The 22384-nt window shown below is 38.0% G+C and overlaps 1 protein-coding gene across 1 annotated transcript; it reads right to left on the reverse strand.

Moving 5' to 3' along the window:
- Nucleotides 1–3862: 3862 nt before the first annotated feature.
- On the reverse strand, nucleotides 3863–20900 carry LOC139740471 (acidic leucine-rich nuclear phosphoprotein 32 family member B-like). The gene is made up of 8 exons (XM_071651066.1): nucleotides 20710–20900; nucleotides 16934–17080; nucleotides 12949–13068; nucleotides 10602–10779; nucleotides 8863–8964; nucleotides 7518–7675; nucleotides 5338–5425; nucleotides 3863–3983 (listed from the first exon to the last, which is right to left on the reverse strand). Exons 1-8 carry the CDS (start codon nucleotides 20770–20772, stop codon nucleotides 3910–3912), a joined length of 930 nt encoding a protein of 309 aa, XP_071507167.1. The 5' UTR covers nucleotides 20773–20900; the 3' UTR covers nucleotides 3863–3909.
- Nucleotides 20901–22384: the final 1484 nt, after the last annotated feature.

The raw sequence follows: 22384 nt of genomic DNA on the forward strand, positions 1-22384 counted from the left end.
CATCGAAATCGGGGAAACTCCATGGCTCAAATCAGGGGGCTAATTGTGTTCACCTTGGATACCAACCGTTTAAAGGTTTTATGACATACAAATGCATGTTGATTTGCGTTGATTCATGATACCCTCAACATCACTTTTGCGGTGAAATGAATATCTAGAAACATTCCATATATTTTTAGATAATTTTTCTTCTATTTTTCTGCAGATTACTTGGATACGCCCACAACAAACCTTCCAAACCAAGATTCTGGTTGTGACCTCATCTGTCAATTATTGCTTAAGTACTGATATGTTTAACAAAATACATTGGAATGCACCTTCCCCTTGACTCAGCATATCTTGCATGTTTCTGTGATATTAATGTGACTAATAAAAGACATGGCGAGGGAACATGCAAGTTATGCTCGGTCTCAGCAGGGTGCATTCCAATGTCTTTCGTTAATCACATTAGTACTTTAGCAATGATTGACAGATGAGGTCACAATCAGAATCTTGGTTTGGAAGGTTGTTTATTTATCTATTTATTTTTTTTTTATTTTTTATTTTTTTTTGGGGGGGGGGGGGGTGCATCCAAGTAATCTGAAGAAAAATAGAAGAAAAATCATTAAAAAATATATAACAGGCAGGGGAAAAAAACAATTAGTCTGATGCTACCCGATCACTACCCTGATGCTACCCGATCACTACCCTGATGCTACCCAGACGTTGTCATGGCAACTCTAGTTTGAAAGGCTCTGTTAAAAACAGGGCTTCAGTCTTTACACACTCACCACGAAGCAAAAGGATAACATATATGACACACATTTGTTACACAGCTCCCTGTGACATGTGCCTGTAATTCCACATTTACACAAGAAGCAAGTACTCTGTCCTGTTGGTTTCATCATATTTTTTTTTTCTTGTTTGTTTACACTCTCTCTCATGTTAGCTAACGAACTAATCTGTACACAGTAAGAAACATTAACATAGAAGTCTATCACTGAAAATTTTGTATGAAAAAACACTTTATACATGAACATGAAAAAAGGCCTTTTTTTCTCCAATACATGCGAGGTAGCATGCATTGATTTTGTGTATTTTTTTTTTTTTTTACATTACTTACAGAGCGGTGGAACAAATTTTGCCTGTACCATCATCATAAAGATAAAAACAAATGAAAAAAGTCATCTTTTGAAGAGAGGAAAAAAGTGACATATCCACATATGAAAATGGGGCATTGAATTACATGACAAAGATAGTATGTATAAGGCAACACACAAGCTCTTCATAATGGAAATTACAAATGTACTTGTACAACCTGTATTCATTTCTTGCATGATACACATAATATGTAATTCAGGAACAAGACTTATCATTTATAACCTCTCACGTATCCAAAAAACTGAATTATCGAGAGCAGCTACTACTGAATTACAACGCTTGATGAAGATTACCTCAGGACTATATTACACAATACACATTTCAGATTTTTTAATCAAACGGCATGGTACCATTTAGCCTTTACGTACTGTCTGACTAAATCAGAAAAGTATTTTAAAAGGAAATCGACATACAGTGTACTGTAAAACTCAAAATAATTCCCTTTTTCTGGTTGCCCACACTTGCAACAAGAGCAATCTCTCAATTTTGGTTCCCTGGAGCCAAAAATAGAAGTTGCTAGAAAAAAAAAACAAAAACACTGATTTAAGACATACAAATTTAGCTGGTTGTTGACTGCATTTGTGACACTTGTTGCAGCCATGTAGTGCAGTATGCACACTGCATAGCGGATATTCCTGGTTTCCCCAAAACTCCCATGGAACACAGTGTGAATAGTGGATTTAGGGTTTTGATTTGTTTTTCGTTGCCCAGTACAGAATGTGTACTCTGGCGTTAATTCATTTTTAAGGCTTCTGTACTGATTGAAGGAAAATCATACTACATCACTACAGTGTACTGGCATTTCATCAGAAAAAAAAAAATAAGCAAAAAAAAAAAAAAAAAAAGAAAAAGAAAAAAAGAAAAGATCATTAGCAACAAGTTCAGACTGCACACACATTGAGATATTCACACCAATAATTGTTTGTGTGACTATGGGCAACAAATAGAAATGCTAGTTTTATACTTCTCTGTTTCTTCCTACATAAGTAATGGGAGACTAAGAAGAATTTAAGGTAACTTTCAGTCATAAACCTCAATTTATTTTTGTGTGTGTGTGTGTGTGTATGTGTGATTAAATCTACAAGACAATTACATTTGTAGTTTCAAAAAAGAAAAAGTACATGTACAATTTGGAGGGAATACAAAATTCACTTTAGTCACCTGCAACATACTAACAGCATTAATCCCCCTTTTCATAATACTGAATCCATTTCATTGAACTTTTTTTGTACCTCGTTAATTTGTTTTCAGGTGGCGGGAACGCACAGGCCTGTCTTGAATGAGATGAAGAGCAAAACACAAAACAAACTGGAATTACATTTGTGTATATCAGAACTGGACAGGGCAAATTAGAGATATGGGGCTTTCACTCACATGAGATTGTCAGAAAAGGGTAATAAATATTTACAGCTACAGGGGAAAGTGAAAAATGACTCAAAGAAGTACTACTCAGACATTATTCCAAAAGTGCATACATATAATAATTTTCATATTTTTCTCATTTCCCTTTCCTTAGCCATGGCGGTGAGTTCATCTCACTAGTTGACCAAATCTGTGAACATGAATTCTGCTCACGACATGAAGACTGTCGACCTTCATGCCCATAAAGTGGAACTGCAGAACGGAAAAACATAAGCATGTCATCACTAGAAATTACAAAATGTACAAAGACACAAGTCATGATTTGGCTACACTCAACTCTCGGCTAAATCAAACGAGACACCTATAGGCGAGGATTGGAATGCTGGTGACGTCTTGACACAGGCCACTGAGATACCCTAGTTTGCATCCTACTGTGAGCTCGAGAGCACGTTATGTTTAGACACCTCGGTCACGTCTTCAGGTACGTTTTACATCACAGCAACTTGCTTCAAAAATCCCCTACAATGCATTTCCGTTTGTATGGGCCAAGTCGTGATCTTCTCACGGCCGTTTTTATTTGCATCCTTTAGTGCAAGCTCAGACTGTGCGTGTACCAGCAGTTAAGGAGGTGGCTGAGGAAAGGCCAGTGACCCGGCCACACATTTCATTTCTTTCTTTTTCACCGCACACATGCATTCATAAATATATAGAGACAGATACAACTTCATTATCATCAGTGCGGCCACCTTGATTTGTCGCAGCAAATCAATATCAATTGATCATTAGGTGCTGGGGGTGTGTGGAACTTCCATTGTTGCTGTCGTTTACAGAATAATGGCTGCGAGCATTTCGTTTTTTCAGAAGGGGATTGTTTGGGACCTGTCATATTTGTGCTCTATAAAGGGACTTCTGTCATATAACCGCCATGACTTTGGTGCAGATTGACAAAATGTACCTGAGAAAAGAGTGACTGCAGTGCAGAGTAGGAAGAGGCTGCTAGTTACCCTTAATCAAAACAAATAGCGAGGTATCTGCTTCAAAATACACAGCTGTTTAACAACCTCCTACACTAGTGAATTTGGCAACCTACGAAGCAAGGAAACTCGCCACCCAGCGGCAGCGCACATAGTAGTTAGAGAGAATATTACACAATCTTAGAGGACAATATTCAATACATTTTAGTCACCCTGACCACTTTTACTTTTCCAAAACTTTTTTTTTTTGTTAATATACAGAGAATTCTTTGGAATCAATAGAGAGCATTCAGGAAATTGTGCTAATATGGGTTTCTCCAAAGGGTATACGCTTTTCTACTTCGTAGACAGTGGCCTCTCCCCGATTTAGAACCGCCATAAAGTTACCCCTAACCCACCCGAACATCCCCTTCCCTCCCTGTATCTACCATCCCTAGTCGTCATCGTCCTCATCCCCTTCGTCGTCGAGCTCCCTTTTCCTCTTCTCTCCCCTTTGTGCATCTTCTTCTGTAGGAGGAAACACAGCAAGAAAGCAAATCCATCACCAGGTATTCGCTCAAGCAATACATAAATAGAGAAAGATAGGGGTTAGATAGACAGATGGATACACAAATAACAGAAGATAGGTATATTAAAATGTATGTTACAACTCCTTAAAGAACAATTTAAACTTTTCCTGGCAACTTAACATTTTCATGTTCTCATTTACCCTTTACATTTTTTTCTTTTTCTTTTAAATGTATCAGATGTGTTTTTTTTTATTCCACGACAGAATTGCACCCACAGGAAATGGATGACCTTTAAAGGGATAGTACTGTTTTTGGTTTAGATGGGGGTTCAGGTTTCCAACTTTTCTGATGATGGTTCTCTTAAAGATAATGAGAAACTTCTTATGAAATATGAAAGAGCATATAATTATAAGAGGAATTCAAAGTTAATCTGATAAAAATTGGTCATGAAATGGCTGAAATATCCAAAACAAAGCAATCCCAATAAAAGATGGGACCCACCTTTTATTAGGATTGCTTTGTTTTACTTTGTTTTTGGATATGATATCTCAGCCATTTCAAAATCTGTTTTCATCAAATAAACTTTGAATTCCTCTTTGAACTGATTGCCCTTAAACATTTCATAAAGTGGTTTCTACGTATCTCACAAACCATCCCCTTAAGAGCTGAATCCTCACCTAAAACAATACTATGCTATCCCTTTAATGAAAAGCATTCTGAGTTCGTTAAAAAAAAAAAAACAAAGTTCAGCGAAATCAAGCATCAGACGGTATGACAGTTTTGACAATTTAAATGTCATCTAATGTTTGACTATGGGCCCTCCAGAAGGCATTGTCATGAGTCTTATTTGGCATTTGCATAGTTTTGTTTTGATGCTTGATCATTAAATATCACTAGTTTCACTGGTTTTCTATCTTTGGTTTGTTAGTATTACACTAGTATTACACTAATAAATGTTCACATACTTACTGAAGAGAACATGGATGAATGTTAATGCACAAGAGGCACCATGTACAAATGCAATACTGTTCTCCAAAGTTTTGTGAGGATGTATGTGCAAAGGTTCAGAGTGTATACTCTTCATCAAAACTCTATCAAAATTCCAAGGATGCTGTACCAGGCTTGATAAATGCTATCCACAAATATTTGTACAGGTAACTCCCATTAAAACGAAGACTCAGCAGTTTTCTTCCATTATACTGAAATTTTGTGAGAACCGAACAGTAACGTGCATCAAGATATTCAATATAGATGATAATTTTGGGACCTGAATTTTTATTTCGTTGTAATGAGAATTTTGTTATAACCGTGTTCATTATAACAGGAGTGCACCATATAGTGCATTTTTTTACCATCTTCCTCCTCGTCCTCTTCAACGTCCTCCTCATCATCCAAATCATTGTCTGGCTGGTAGTCGTCCTCCTCTTCCTCATCTTCATCCTGACGGAGATGGAGAGAGAAAGAATAAACAAGAAAAGAAAAGAGAGGACGTTTCATTACAACAAAAGTATTACATGGCATTCCTGTCATTGCAAAGTCCTTGGGACTATTGCTACGACCGGTACTTTGGTTTGTTAGTATTAAACTATCAGTGAATAAACAAAAATTTGTGTTTATTCTGTGCCTTATTTGTATTGCACTTACAATCATAGTTATCCTGCTGTGGCATTAATTTCTGAACACGTTTATAATTATATTTTCATTTTTTCTAGCACAACAAATAAGCACGGGACTCTCTGAAGGCAGAAGGACAATATTACCCCTTGACATACAAATTGCATGTCTTCCGCATAGAAGTGTAAAATGTCGTAACAGGTATATCCACTGATTCACATACAGCTGTGGTATCCCCTCCCCCCCCCCCCAACAAATAAACAAACTTCATATATGTGGAAGATGTAGTATAGATAAAATTGAGTGAAACTTCAACGATTTTCTTTGCTATGAAACAGACGGTAAAAATGGCTTCTTTTTAACACCAAAAGGGTGGCATGCACTTACTGCATACAGGAAGAAGCCAGTTTGTGCACTTATTTCTAATAAATACAGAATCAAATTTCAGATTTGATTCTGTGCAAAGACATGCATTCTGCACTGAATATCAGAGATATGAGAGCTGGTTTCTACATTACTGTTGGTGTCACACATATTATAATTTCTTTTTTGGGGGGAGGGGGGAGGGCAGCAATGTCACCCCGTGGGGTTGGATTACGGCCCTACATATGAGATAAACGATTTAAACCTCTCTGGATTGAAGAATTCTGCGGAAAGTAACAAAACTAAAGAAATAGCCAATACAACGGTAATTTGGCAATGTTGGCAATGTTGCTGGGTACTGAAATTAATTACTATTTTTGGGTGTCTAAAGTAACATGCACCAGGTATGACAACTGAACTTTTGATTGGCAATTGTACCCTTCATTGTTATAGCCAGGGCTGCACACTAACCCATTTTTTTTTTTTTTTTCGACTGGTCCGACCTGTCTGTCAGACCAGTAGGTACCCAGTTTTACTGGTCTATTTCTGAAAAAGTTACTGGTTCGACAGTGACTTTTACTGGTCAGGGACAGTCAGACCAGTGCCTGTGCGCAGCGTTGTTATAACCTTAAATTTTGCACCTAAAATCAACTCAATGAGGTGTGTCTACAACATACAAAGTGAAATATCAAAATTTTAATTCTGTACATACTGCTGCACTAAGGCTTTGTGTAACACACATTACCCCAAAATTACTAGACATGAGAAATTACCCTCAAAATTAAACACTAACAATATTTCTAGAAAGAAAATAAATACATTTGACTAAATCTGACATAAAATAGAAGAAATAAGCATTTTTGGCTTGAGAAACAAGATTTCTAAACGTTGGTAATAACGGTTCTTATCGTAAACACCAAGCACAATTGGAATTCATGCTAAATAAAAATTCATGTCTATTTGAGGAATTGTTTGTAACTTCAAACTTAGCTTTTCCTGTCATACAGAGCTCCCAAAAAGACAGAGGAAATATTTTAAGTGTATTTTTATTGCTTTTTCACAGGAAATTAATGCATGTATTTAAGAACCATGTAACACTTTCATTCATCAGCACTGTAAATGTGCATATACATTTTTACAATGTAACAATATAATTTTATTGTCACATTTCTGTCAATAAAAGGGAGATGCAGACATATCGTCAGCTGAGAACAAGAAGGGCGCTACTGCGTGCTAAGATTTAAACATAAATACAAACGAAACAATCTCCATGAATTAAAATTTGATTTAATGAAAGTGGCTGGATTTATAACCACTGTTCATAGGGTAAAATAGTGCCCTTATGATTTTAATTTCTAACATTTAACTGAAAATGAAAATAATTCAAATTGACACCATAATGTAGAGGATAGCGAGCTCTACAACATGATACCAATAACTCAATAACCTCCAATATTGCAATAAAGCCCTTCTAGTTCTCAGTTGAGGGTAGGGTACATTGTGGTAGCATATAAGTAGACAATATACATGTACTTTTGACAAACTTTGCACTTACCCCAAGATCTGACTTATTTAAGTAGTCCAGGCCTACGTTGTCACTTCCCTCCACATTTTCGTCCTCATCCTCATCCTCATCTTCATCGTCGTCCAGATCGTCATCATCTTCCTCGTCTTCATCATCATCATCTTCATTCCCCTCGTCGTCATCGTCATCTGAAGAAGCATGTTTTAATGCGAATGGAGTACCAGTATGCAGGATATGATAGCTTTACTGCTTTGTGTTTGTTTGCACTTTACTTCATACATCAGAAACTGTCATTGATCGTTCCTGAGAATCCCTGAAAAAGTCGCAATCTATGAAAGGCCTACAATGGGTGATTTAAAGTTCGGTGCTAGTGCTAGTACTATTTCCCAAACTGCCTTAAATCACGCTCAAACACCGATGGTCACATTGACGCAATGATATCGATCAAAATTATCAATCCCCAGCACTCTGTGTTGGGATCACACAACTGCGAAGTCTGCGGGAATTGCGTGATGAAAAAAGTGATTGTGCGTAATTACAATCAAAATATTACAAGATGTAGCCATGACTGCTTAGTTTTAGACATATGAGGAAGACAGATTAAAATGCCACAAATTTCATCCCTTCTCCAAAATACAATGATCTTAATTTTGCTCCCAGGCTCAGATTTATGAGCCATGTCTAGAGTGTTCGTGTCTGATGATGAAAATGATAATCCCTAGGGGCTAGTGTTGGCCAATGGGGAAAAAGCACGCAAATCGCCAACACAAACAGTGGAGCTCGGTTCAGCAGATGACATTTAACACAGAGCCCAGCACCAAATACTGCAAATACATCATAATATTGAGGTCAACCTCCCAACAACGACTGATTTCAAGTTCGGTTTTATTGCCGGTGCTAGTGCTGAGATAGCACTAGCACTGAACTTGAAATCACCCATTGTGTTAGCAAGAAGATAAAACACATGATTCAGACATTCAACGCACAAGTTACTGCCCCCCCCAAAAAAAAAAAAACAAACAAACAAACAAAAAAACAAAACAAAACAAAACAAAACAACAACAACAGAATGATAAGTGCTCATATTTATACAAAGCAAGTTTGTGGTGCATACAAAGCCACCCTTTCGGATTATTCACTTGGTCCTAGGGACAAAATAAAATGGTAGCTATCACAAGATCTCCACATGAGAAAATGCAAAATGCATGGTCAGTGTTACAATCTCACAAAATTGGTATAGGTACTTTATAACATCAAATAAACATATATGGAAGAGAAAGAGTTTTTCACTTTTCCCATACTGCACAACACTTGGAAGGTCAGTTGAGAGAATGAATGAAAGAGTTCCCTCCTTGCCTACCAGTCCATTGCTTACCTGAATCCTCGTCAGAATCTTCATCTACAATTGCATCTTCTGCATCATCCTCGTCCTCATCTTCCTCATCATCATCATCCTCATCATCTTCATTTTCCGTTCCTTAATCGCAAAGCAGACACAAACAATGAGAATCCCCTGCACAGAAAGTACTCTGTATTGCGTGAGCAACTTCTCAGATTATCATTGACTGGGCAATCATACGCATTATGAGATGAACCTTAAACTTTCTCTGATTAAAAAAAAAAAAGAAACAAAAATGTATTTAGTGAAGGCCGATGTCAATTAGCTATCATTTCAGTGGACAATTCAAATCACAAAGAGTTTAACCCTATTCTACCTGGGCTATTTGAGACCAAGTTTTTACTGGGGGGTCAAATCGGCCGTCGATGGCGCAATCGCTGCCAAATTTTGCCCGAACATAGAGCCGGATGTCAACTACAAGATTATATGGTCATACAATAGAAAAATATTGATATTTTATTTTCAGTAAATCAATTATGAAAATTTATGCACATAATCATATTTTTGCCTGTAACTCCGTTGAAAAGACTGAAGGATTGCTAAACTTTGTGTCAGAATTCCTCAGGACACGTCGAACAATTTTCTTGCAAAAATATTGCACAATGAAATTCAATTTCTTTTCTTTTTTACTGTTTTGTGAATTTCTTATGTATTCTATTTTTTGACCTTTTGTTTTCTATCGTTTGTTTGTTTGTTTTTTGGCCAAAATTTGTTGCAGGCACTTTTTAAAGCTTTATCTACATAAGAATTGATTAATTCCAATGATTAAAAGTTGAAATAATCTAATTTACTGCAAAAGTGGAAATTTTCGCGGTGTGGAAATTTTCGCGCAACCAGAGGCCAGCACAAAAATAAAAGCACGTAAATATTTTTGCATGCCATATGTTTCAGTAGTTAATGTCCTGATTCCGCGGAATTAAAAACACGCGAAATCCATCTTACCTGGCTGAGCGCAAAAAACTGCTCGCGTGAAAATATCCACTTTTACAGTATATCAATTTAACAAAAAAACAACAACACAAGTTGCACTGGATTTGCACATAATATCACAAATTTGAGCTGTTTTACGGTTGACATGCATATGTAAAACATTATGGAACTTTAAAATGGTGTGCCCGAACGTCCCAAATTTGGTTTCAAAATATGCGGGAGACTTCAAGGAAAAAATTCATGAAATGGCACTGCAAACTCCTTTCGCGTTGCAGAATTGTGGTGCGAAATGTTGAGAGGAGGGTCAATTTGACCCCCCCAAAAAAAATATTGAAATTTCTTCACAAAATCCATAAAAATCCATAAAATTTCCAAGATCACTACCAAAATTCAATTATCTGTTCCTTGTGTCATTCTTAACTGTTTCTGTAAGTTTCATCCAAATCCATCCACAAATTCTTAGACTTATTTTTCACACCGACACATACAAACCAAAAAATTAAACAAAAAACAAACGCTGATGAAAACATAAAGAGAACCTCCTCCCTTGGCAGAGGTAATAAATTGAAAACTAAAAAAAGAAGAGGCTTCTTTTGTATCACTTCTACAATGGCTAAAAAGTACAAAGGCAAGCTTTTAATACCATCATTACATCTACTACCAAGCTAAAACCCATCATCTCTTATACATTGTAGTTTGGAACTCAAAGGGACTATGTCAACATCCCTACTGATTTTTATGCCAAAAACATTTGATCATGCCTCTCCCTACATTATTATACATACCATCCTCCTCCTCATCCTCTGAAGGACTTGAATTGTCTGCAACCTCTCCACTTGATCCCACAAAGCCGTCTAAGCTCTTTAGACTCGTAAGCATCCTGAACGTATCTTCCCTGTAGTTTGGTAAGTGTGTTACGTCATTGTGGAACAGGTCCAAGTGTGTCAGCTTCTGTAAGTCTTTCTGCATTGGGTCATTCATATAAACAATGAAAGAAACGTAATCAAGCAATAACCCTTCCCCCTTATACAATAAGTTAACTACCCACACACGTGCCAAATTTCAAGATAAATGCTCGAAGACTGATGGAATAAGCTGATTCCACAATATTTTTTTTTATAATTAAGTTTGCATATACCATAGCGGTCACACGCCAAATTACAAGCCAAGTGCTCTAAGACTGATGGAGTTAACTAAATCCACAGTATTTTTGTATGATTTTCATACAAAATATGCTGTTACCATGGCAACATTGTTAAACAATGACAAAAGATTAAGTTTGCACATCAATGTACCATGGGGGTCACATGTGCCAAATTTCAAGCTAAATGCTCAAAGACTAAGTGAATCAGCTAAATCCACAATATTTTTGTATGCTTTTTAGTGAAAAAAAATGTTACCATGGCAACCCATTGTTTAAGAATGACAGAAGATTAAGTTTGCACATCTACATATCATAGCAGTCATATGTGCCAAATTTCAAGCCAAGTGTTCAAAGACTTATGAAGTTAGGTAAATAAACAATTTTTTATATGATTTTCATTGCAAAATATGCTGCTATCATGGCATTACTTTGTTAAACAATGATAAAAGATTAAGTTTGCACATCAACGTACCATGGCGGTCACATGTGCCAAATTTCAAGCTAAATGCGCAAAGACTGAGGAAATTAGATAAATCCACAATATTTTTGTATGCTTTTCAGTAAAAAATAATGTTGTTACCATGGCAATGCATTGCTCAACATCAACAGATGAGTTATGTACATCTACGTACTGTAGTGGTCCCATGTGCCAAAATTCAAGTCAAATACTCAAAAACTCGAGGAGTTAGGTCAATCCACATATTTTTGTATGATTGGTATAAAAAACTGCTGTTGCCATGGGAACAGATCTATTCACACACACACACACACACAAGAAAGAAGTCTTGCACAACTACACATTACATTGATCGTATAACAATGTTATCTCAAATTTCAACTGAATTGCTATAAAACTGAGAGTAGTTTGATACACAACATTTGGAAGGACTTAAAAATTTGCCGTTGCCATGGCAACGCAATATGCAATAACAAAAAGAAATAAGGTATTTGGCACATTTTCCTTTGATAGTGGTTACACATGCCAAATTTGGGGTTAATTGCTAAAAAAATGAGAGTAGTTTGATTCACATGTTTTTAATGAAAATTTGCTGTTGCCATGGCAACGCATTATTTGATACTAACGAAAAAGGTGTCTTCCACACCTACCTTTGATAGGGGTCACACATGCCAAATTTGGGGTCAATTGCTCAAAGAATGAGAGAGTAGTTTGATCCACAACATTTGGTAAGTGTTTTTTTTTTTTGTAATTTGCTGTTGCCATGGCAATGGATTATGTAATACAGTGGACACCTGCTATCACAAAGTCCTCAGGACCGGCAGTTTTCTTTCGTTATATCGAAATTTTGTTAGAACCAAACAAATAAACAATTAAAATACATAAAGCCGATAATGTTGCGGCCTGAATTTTTATTTCGTTGTCACCGGAATTTTGTTATAACCGTGTTAAAAAAAAAGGTATCTTGCACATTTTCCTTTGATAGCAGTCAAACATGCTAAATTTGGGGTTAATTACTCAAAAAATTAGAAAGTAGTTCGATCCACTAGTTTTTATGAAAATTTGCCATTGCCATGGCAACATATTATTTTATACTGATGAAAAAGGTGTCTTGCACATCTACCTTTGATAGCCATCACACATGCCAAATTTGGGGTCAATAGCTCAAAAAATTAGAGAGTAGTTCGATCCACAAGATTCTTTGCAACGGACCCACCCCCCCCCCCCCCACCCTCACCACCACCCGACCGACCACCCGAAATCCAAGTGATTCCTATATACCCCCATGCACAACTATGCGTGGGTGGGGGTATAATTATAACTCCTCATAAAACAGGACCAGGATAATTCAGTATTTGTGTATAGCATACCACTATAGTGGGACAAGATAACAGGGCTTTGTATCACCACTTTAGAGAGATGAGAATCAACATCAAAAATATTATGTACTACATTTCAGTGGTAAAAGGAGACAAAAGTTTGAATAACACTCAGTATTATGCCTTCACAGGATACAGATGTATGTACTTACCAGGGGTTCTAATGCTTCAATAGTTGAAATTTTGTTGTTGCTCAGATTTAGATGCGTAAGGTTAGGACATTTCTTGAGGTTTTCTAGACCAGATCTGATGGAATTGTCACTCAATTCGAGCTGCAAGGAAAAACAGTGAAACACTATCATGTAAGTCATGTGCACACAACTCTGAAGTGTAAAGGTGAGACTACCCTTTCATGATAATGTTTCTACAAAAGCAACATAAAGACAATAATCATATAAAGTTCTATGGGTTGAACGGTATCATAATAGACATGTGCTCTGATTAAACATGTGGCTGATTTCATGACTCATACTTTCTTTATTTCTTTTTGAAAGTCCTTAAGAAAAGAGAGATCAAAGGCGCTTTCACAGTAAACATATTTTAAGGGGAAAAACAGTTGGCCTAATATATTGAAACACCGATCGGCAGATACTTAAAGGTCCCACACGCCTGTATCAGTACACACTTGCACATTAGTACGCAATCACATGCTAGTGCAATGACAATGTTGTGAAATGCTTCATTTTCAGCATATCAATAATGTGTTTGGTCAAGGAGAGCATATCCTCCCTGGAGAAGGATTTTGAGCAATGCCTGTTAAAACGGGGCACTTGGCATATAAGCCGTGCTTTATGGAATCTGTGGAATGTGAATCTTCGCCGGCAAACACCCAGGTGCACCTGGGTGCGCCCGGACGCGCCTGGGGAGAAGGTCTGTTAAGATGTGGCTAATGGTATCCCCACGCTACGACATCATCAATGTATTGTTATTCGTACATCAAAAGAAGTTAGAAACCACATTCACGTTCCACTTTTATGTATCTTCATATTTTTACATAGTAATCAAATCTTTAGTTTGTACATACGATTACATGTACGTCCATATGTATCAACTGTTTTATATCTACATGTATACACATCTCAATGAGTTTTCAGTATGTTTTTTTTAATCAATAAACCACTTTAATTCAACAATTCAATTCAACAATGCACAGTAATCACAACTTTGAAGTAAATAGTGCCCTTTCTCTCTGATGATACATGTATAATGAATGCAACAGACTATTTTCTATTTTCTTCAAAAGTTTTGCTACAGAGACAACTTCAGTTGAAAGCGACAGTAATAATAGACATGTGTTGAGAAGGAAATCATAGTTTAAGCTGTTTTGTAATTTTGCTTTCAATGTTGCTTACTTCTAGATGTTTCAGCAAATCTGATATCATACACTGTGATATCCAATTGTAGACCAAAAGTAGCATTATCACAACATGTAGCACAAGGCTGTGACCTTAACACTAAATTTAGCATGGCAGAAACCCTACACGGCACATGCATTAAATGCAAACACACAAGCCCTCATACATTAAAGGGACTGTACAGTAATGGTTGAGGTGAGGATTCAGCTTGTAACGCTTTGCAAGATATTTAGAAACCACTCTATGAAATGTTAAAGAGCATACAATTCTAAGGGGAATGAAAATTTTATTTGATGAAAGTTGGTTTTGAAATATCTGAGATACATAAAAACAAAGTAAAACAAAGAGATCCTAATGGAACACATGGAACTACACTGTACATGGGAATGTAGTTCCAAACATGGAACTACAGTCATCAATTTACAAACTCAAAGTAACTTTGCTTTTACTTCTGGTTCTAGAGAGGGAACTGTAGATATTCATGAATGCTTAACCCCCTGGCATGCTACCTGTCAAGTTTGGTGAATATTCATCAAGGGGTGTTCAACGATTATGAACATGTACAATTTACATCACCATTAGGACCCATCCCACCACACTCCCTTAGGTCCCAAGGTGGGGGGGGGGGGGGCACCCCTGATTCTGCCATGAACAAACTTGAAACAACAGTCATCAATATACTGAATCACTGTATTAACTTAGTTCAATCACTTCTGGTTCTAGAGAAAATCTTTAAAGATTCCTTACTGCAGGTGGGTTGGGCCCTCCTGGGGCCCCCAGGGTGGGGCATGGTATCCATATGATGAGAATGAGATTCTATCCCCCTAGGGATGCTACCTGCCAAGTTTGGTGAAAATTCATCGTGGCATTTTCAAGAAAAAACCCCATCCCCTGGGTCCCAAGGGGGGCACCTCTGATTCTGCCATGAACAAACTTGAAACTACAGTCATCAATGCACCAACTCATAGTATCAACTTAGTTCTATCACTTCTGGTTCTAGAGATGAAGATTTTTTTAAAGATTCCTTAATTTCAGGGGGTTTGGACCCCTCTGGGGGCCCCCCAGGTGGGGCATGGTGCCCATTTGAACAAATTGAGATCCTATCCCCGTAGGGATGCTACCTGCCAAGTTTGGTTAAAATCGGTCATGGGGTTCTCAAGAAGAAGATGAAAATGTAAAAAGTTTACGCACGACGCACGCTGGACTGTGGGTGCGTTTATCAACTCCTTTTCTCGGCAGAAACAGGTTTTCCAAACAGCTTTCAAGGAATTTTTAAAAGTTGATAAACACAAAGCTGTTTTGAAAGCCCTTTCGGAAAGCCTTTTCGAAAGGGTGCGTTTATCAACTCTCCTTTTCTCGGCGGAAACAGGTTTTCCAAACAGCTTTCTAGGAATTTTTACGAGTTGATAAACGCAAAGCTGTTTTGAAAGCCCTTTCGGAAAGCCTTTTCGAAAGCCGCAACTTTGTGGCTTTCCAAACAGGTTTCCTAAACAGGTTTCCTAAACAGGTTTTCAGAAACCTGTTTGTAAAAGCCTTTTGAATTTGATAAACGCAAAGCTGTTTTGAAACGGCTTTGTAGTATTGTACTGCAGTTACGAACAATGCACACCTTATATGACCTCTTCTCCTCGGGTCGAATTGCGCAATGCAGCTGTGCAGTGACAGGCCAGTTATCATGTTCGCGAAGAGAGTTGATAAATGCAACTATTTTGGAAGCAGTTTCTAAAGGGCTTTGGAAAGGGCTTTTGAAAGCCGTTATAAACAGGGGAAAGTTGATAAACGCAGCTTTTGGCTGCGTTTATCAACTTAGCCAAAGGCTGCGTTTATCAACTTTCCCCTGTTTGAAACGGCTTTCGAAAGCCGTTTCCGAAGCCCTTTAGAAACAGCTTCCAAAATAGTTGCGTTTATCAACTCTTCACGAACACGATAACTGGCCTGTCACTGCACAGCTGCATTGCGCAATTCGACCCGGGGAGAAGAGGTCATATAAGGCATGCATTGTTCGTAACTGCAGTACAATACTACAAAGCCGTTTCAAAACAGCTTTGCGTTTATCAACTTCAAAAGGCTTTTACAAACAGGTTTCTGAAAACCTGTTTAGGAAACCTGTTTGGAAAGCCACAAATTTGCGGCTTTCGAAAAGGCTTTCCGAAAGGGCTTTCAAAACAACTTTGCGTTTATCAACTCGTAAAAATTCCCTGAAAGCCGTTTGGAAAACCTGTTTCTGCCGAGAAAAAGAGTTGATAAACGCACCCAAAGTCTCATGCCGCCACTCAGAAATATTTGAAGTATGTGCTAGACTGGAGCTGCCTCACAGATAGGAAGACAATTGATTCATGTGGCATTGCATCATGACTCGTCACTCTCAAAGGAAGATATGTCTTTATGATGGTAATTGCTTTTCGCCATCCCTTCTTAGAAAACAAGCGGCACATTAATAGTACAGGGCTTTGGAAAGAGCTTTGGAAAGGGCTATGGAAAGGGCTTTGGAAAGGGCTTTGGAAAGGGCTTTGGAAAGGGCTTTGGAAAGGGCTTTCGAAAGCCGTTTAAACAGGGGACAGTTGATAAACGCAGCCAAAGAGCGATTGCAATAGCTAACTTGAGCCTTCGGCTCAGGTGAGCTAAAAACTCTCATTTTCAAGAATCAGAATTTGAAAGCCACCAAACCAACTTTCAGATATATATAACTAAAAATTACACAAAGATTCAAGACTCATATATGGCAACTCCACCCCCCCCCCCCAACACACACACACACACACACACACCTATGACAACTTACCCGCTGAAGTTTGGGAAGTTTTGGAAAGTTCTTTATGGTTGTGAGTTTGGTGTTGATCATGCTCAACCTCTCCAAGTTGCAATACTCATCTGTGAATCCCTCAATCACCCCAGCACTGTTACAATTGTCAAGCATGAGATCCGTGACCTGGGGAATGGGAAAGGGACACAAATGCAAAGAAGCTCATGAACACTGAAACAAACAAAAGATAATGAATAAGGGAAGTCCGATCCACTGTAGTCAGTGGTCTGATCACAGTTCGGCTCATGATTTCGTTGAAGGGGATGACAGCTTTAGCAAACTTCTTTTGTGACGTCATACTAAGAAGCACATAAGCACACACCCTGGCATCACTACAGACTGCGTGATGCGCAGAGAAGACAACAAAGCAGAGTTGCCAACTTTTGTAAATGCCTTTCAGTACTTTAATGGCTGAAAATCACTAATTTGCACCCCTTTTTTAGTGAAAATCAGTAATCCTTAACAGTGTCATAGAATATATCAGAGACAATGATATCTAAAATCAGTAATTTGCTTGTAACCTTCAGTATTCTTCTCCAATTTCAGTAGAAATTACTGAAAATCAGTACTAGTTGGCAGCTCTGACGAAGGCAACGTTACCTAGTAACACCAACATGCTTTACTCTTGATGACAGCTCAACTTCGGCAATCTTCGTATCAATGCTAACGATGATCGGCACTATCATCCAACAGCGCCCCGCAACCATCAGGTCTAGGCACCTTTAACATATGCCAGTAATTTTTATCAAGTTGATGGAATGTGTAATTTTCTTGAAAAATGAATTTTTGTGGAATTCCCTTTATATTTTCTTTATATTGATGTCCACACATGAGGTCATGAACTCAAGCAGTCTCTTCATCCAGCAGTTCCAACACTACAACTTTAAAAATTCTAACTTTTGCATCGATTGTCCAATTTTCCTCAAACTTTCACTGATGTGTTGTATTAATGTTGCTGCTTTCACTCAATCCACATTTCTCTCTGGGTTTGGTTTCCTTTAACAGCACGCTTATCGAAAGAGATACACTTTAAATATAGAATGTAACTTCTAGAATGGTCTCGAGAAACAACTGAATACCACTGTTATGTTACCAATTAGTCTGGTCCAGACAGTCTTATCACTAACAACTTCCCGAGGTTCCAGCTCCTCAAGGTCTGCATTTCAGTCATTAGCAGAATCAAAAAGTTAATTTGTTTACACAAATCATTGGCTTTTAAGAAATACCATTTGAGAAAATCTGGGTCTCCTAAGCTGGATGAGAGATATTGCCTGGGATTCACTACCACTTCATGAAAATTCTCTTGGAGATTACTTCAGGGTGGTCCACGAGGGGTTTCAGCATGTTGCTGCAATTAAAGCTCAAATTCTTGTGCAACATCCTCAAGAATGTGCAAAAAGCTCAAAATAAAATGTATTCAAACATGTGAAAAACATGTGCAAAACAAAAGAAACATCAAATTACCTCGTAGTATATTTGTGTGCAAAACATGAGAGAGAACTACATTAATGTAGAGAGAACGTACCGAGAGCTCTGGTATTCTGCACACACCATGTAATACTGTCGGTGCATAGAAAGCAATTACTCTCTCCCTATTTTATTAATAAATCTGTTACTTCTGTTCAAACCCAGCATTTATAAATCATTCACTCAAATCCCACAGAAGTTGTATAACATACGGACCTTACTGTATTGTACAATGTAGCAGGTAAGCAGAAGTGTGCACGATGCATAGATCTGTTTTTCTTGGAACTTCATGAAATGTTCATTCAAACATTATTTTCATACAATTCAAACAAGATGATAGGATAAAGATATCTACATGTAGTCTTAATGGACCAAAACATATGATGCATTATGCATGCGATGGTAAATTACAGAAGGAAGTATCAATAGCTTGACTAACACAAGGATTTGCACTCTCCCATCCTACATACCGATTGTTGCAAGTTTTATTCTACTTTTTTTTTTCTGGAGGCTTGAGGAGATGGGACCAGTACAACTTGGTTCATACAGTGAGAAGGGATACAACTTTCCTTCTATTTTGTTGTAAGAAAGCAAAGCTAAATTTGCAAAAATGAGCTAATATCTTTGTCACGTACACAATTGTAGGTCCTAGGTATTGATGCACCAGCAAAACAGAACACCAGGAATGCACACATATTTCCAAGGTTTGAGTTTTGATTTTCTTTTTTTAGATGTTGATGACTCCCATTTTCTTTTCTCCTTTTTTTTTGGGGGGGGGGGGGAGGTTGGTACAGGTCCCACAGCAGCTGCAAACATCACATCTGAAGAAGACTGAAATTTTTGGCCAAAAACATGGTTTACCAATTTGTATAAATAAATAGCAGTGAACACCCTCATTTTCATTCTGGCTACGGAATTTTCCATACCCATTGATTATTCAACATGAACACGTTCACTGTAGAATGTATGACAATGTAGCCTACTGAAAACCATTTTCAGCATTTTACTGACAAGTGACATTTTGTTTTTTGCTGTCATTTCAAATTTGTCTTGCATACTTTTTTTTTTCATTTTAGTATAACGAGTAAAAATAGAGATTACAAGTTCTAAACAATATGGGAAATGAAAAGAAAAGTTGTTCTTCTACTGTTCTTTTTGAATAGAAATGTGCAATATGTAGAAATTTAGATGCAAAATCCAGACCTCGTCTCCAATTGGGAGGGCACATTTCATTGAACTCAAAGAATTTCAACTAATATCAATATCCCACCTGTTTCACCACTTGCTGTATTACTATATAGACTCTAACCTTAGTAATGGGTATCACTATCAAGCTCCAACAGTTACTACATTTATGTAGCTCTAGAAGACCACCCCCCCCCCCCCCCCGACATGTACAGAACTGTATATTGCTGCTACAATTTGTGCAAGTGTAGGATGTCTACAAGTAAGCTCTGCCTCTAACCATTAGATGTTTCTACTGAAGAGTTGTTAATGTTAGAGAGATGTTAGAGAGAGAACCGCCTGCCCCACTGCCCCAGCCCCCTTGTTGGTTCGGTTGGTTCTATCCATCCTGGACTGGCGTCCAACCTGATGTCACAAAAACTGCGAGGTCCAAGGATTGATTCTAATCCATCCTTAAAAGATACAATATACTGTAGGAAATAATGATCGCATATCCTGGGAGAAAATAGGCAGCCCCTGTAAGTATTGTTCAGTCTGAGCGGATCACAGGATAAATAGTGAAAATTGACGTGCCAGCGAGCCGTCTTTTATGCGTGGCGCGAATTCGCTCCGACTTTGAATTTCCAAAGTTCCACACACAAATCCAGCGTGTTGTGCACAGCCCAGTGTTTCACTTCTCGCCACACACAACACACATGGTGCACACAGGGCAATGCGTCGCAGCAAGGCGCTACGCCGAGTTACACTGCTCATGCTATCCAAACCCTACCTCGTTATTCTCAGACGAGAAGCTTAGGGTACCATGAAATGAACGGTAAACGAAAAATCGATTACGGCATGTACTTGAATTCTACATGGAAATTGTCCGTGATATTCATGAGTACAACACTACTTGGTTTACAAGGTAAAATTACGCTCAATACAAGAGTGATATTTGAACAAATTCAAAGTTTCCACGTTGAAACGGGACAAAAATGGCAGCGTCCATACGCGATTGGCATACAAACATTAACGCCAACAGCATGAAATAAACCGAAAACAATTCATTTACACAAGTATGATTAAGCACTCCCTTCAACAAGAACTGAATTTATTGCACAAACCTTCCGCGGATCCGCACCACGTAACTCCAGCTCAATTCTCCGATCCATGGTTTGAGTCGTCATGTTGCTCTTCCAAGCAGTCTACTCACTCGCGGAGCTTCCTAACGTTGGGTGCTGCAGTAACTTCGTTATATCGGCAGTCAGTAGTCGAGAAGAAGCGCTTAGCGGCGGACCCTCGATACACACACACGGCGGCGTAGTTAGTTTGCTTGCATGCACATCGTATATATCAACGTGCTTTACGGGATACCGCGCATCGGCCGACGGACCTCTCTTTGCAAGCATACAGTATAACAGGCTGGGTAACTGCGTGTATAGCAAGCTGTCATTGACAAGATACGCAGTGCGACATAATAGGCTCTCGGTGTAGCTTCCATTGGCCAACACATAAAATCCATGCTGCACTGAGCGACATCGACGCGGTTAAAGCTGCACTAGCGATGATTAGAGTGAGCTGTTAAGTACAATTACTAAGATTCTTTCATTTTTCAGTGACGTTATGTCAAAAGGGCTATGTAACTTTTTGCACTCTATGAGTACCTGCGTATTCTTCTAAAAAGATCGTTAATTGAAATAAGAATATAGAAATCATGTCGTTGAAAGGCATTCTCAAATCTGTTAGCATAATTTCAAACAAGAAAACTGATCCAGATTTCGACCACAAAGTGATAATCTGATTATATCACATTATACCTACTATATCTGATAGCGATGAAATACATAATTGCTTTGAAAAATGTTATAGAATTGGCCTGAGCATTTCGAGGACCAATTTTCAAGAATTATTTCTCATATCTCAAACAGGTTTCAAATATGTTCAAGCTAGTAGGCCCTAATCGGTGAATTCTGTTTCATTTTCTTTAAACGATGATCACCAAAGGAAAGACAATTCATATGACTATATAGCACATGGTAGGCCCTATCACTATTCACTAGCTCCAGAAACAGATGAATAAAACCGATACAATACTTGATTGAGGCAAGTCATTGTCAATCAAGACTACTACGTCAGATTGTATAAAATATACTTGGGCCTAATCTTTCAATGATAGATCCCCTACCCCTGTTTTGTTTGTTTGTTTGTTTGTCATTATTTTGTTTATCTATGATTTGATTTGATTTGATTTGAAGTTATTCTCTGTATGTATGGCATGATTTAGCCTACTATTCCTTCAGAAGTTCAGTTTTTTAGCAATCCCGTAACATACTACACTCGTACACTGACATAATAGCTATAGTTTCTACAATTTCAACAATTTTCATTACACATGCATCTGTGACAAAATTACAGTATGTGTTATGAATTATCATACAGAACGGTTGCCAGTAATATATAAAGCTAAAAACTTGACCCTGTGGCAACCGATATTAACTCTAGGCCTACATACATGGCGGTTACGCGGGTCCGCAACGTGCTCGTGGAAAAGAGGGATAAGGAAAGAGAGGCAGAAAGAGCAAAAAAGAGAGGGAGAGCAGGGAGGTGGAAGTCTCTCTTCCACCTCCCTGGGGAGAGGATCAACTTCCGATACTAACAAGTAGGCCTATAGTATAATAAACTCACAATACATAGGCCCTATACAGTCGGCGTACATGATTATCATTACAGCGTCTGTTCTTAAATCCAATATATTACCGTTGATAGAGCATAATTACAGTAAGCTTCATTAACAAATAA

The sequence above is a fragment of the Diadema antillarum genome, unplaced genomic scaffold (assembly GCF_040938485.1).
Source record: "Diadema antillarum isolate AM-2024a unplaced genomic scaffold, OU_Dant_1.0 seq00000855_RagTag, whole genome shotgun sequence".
Taxonomy (NCBI): domain Eukaryota; kingdom Metazoa; phylum Echinodermata; class Echinoidea; order Diadematoida; family Diadematidae; genus Diadema; species Diadema antillarum.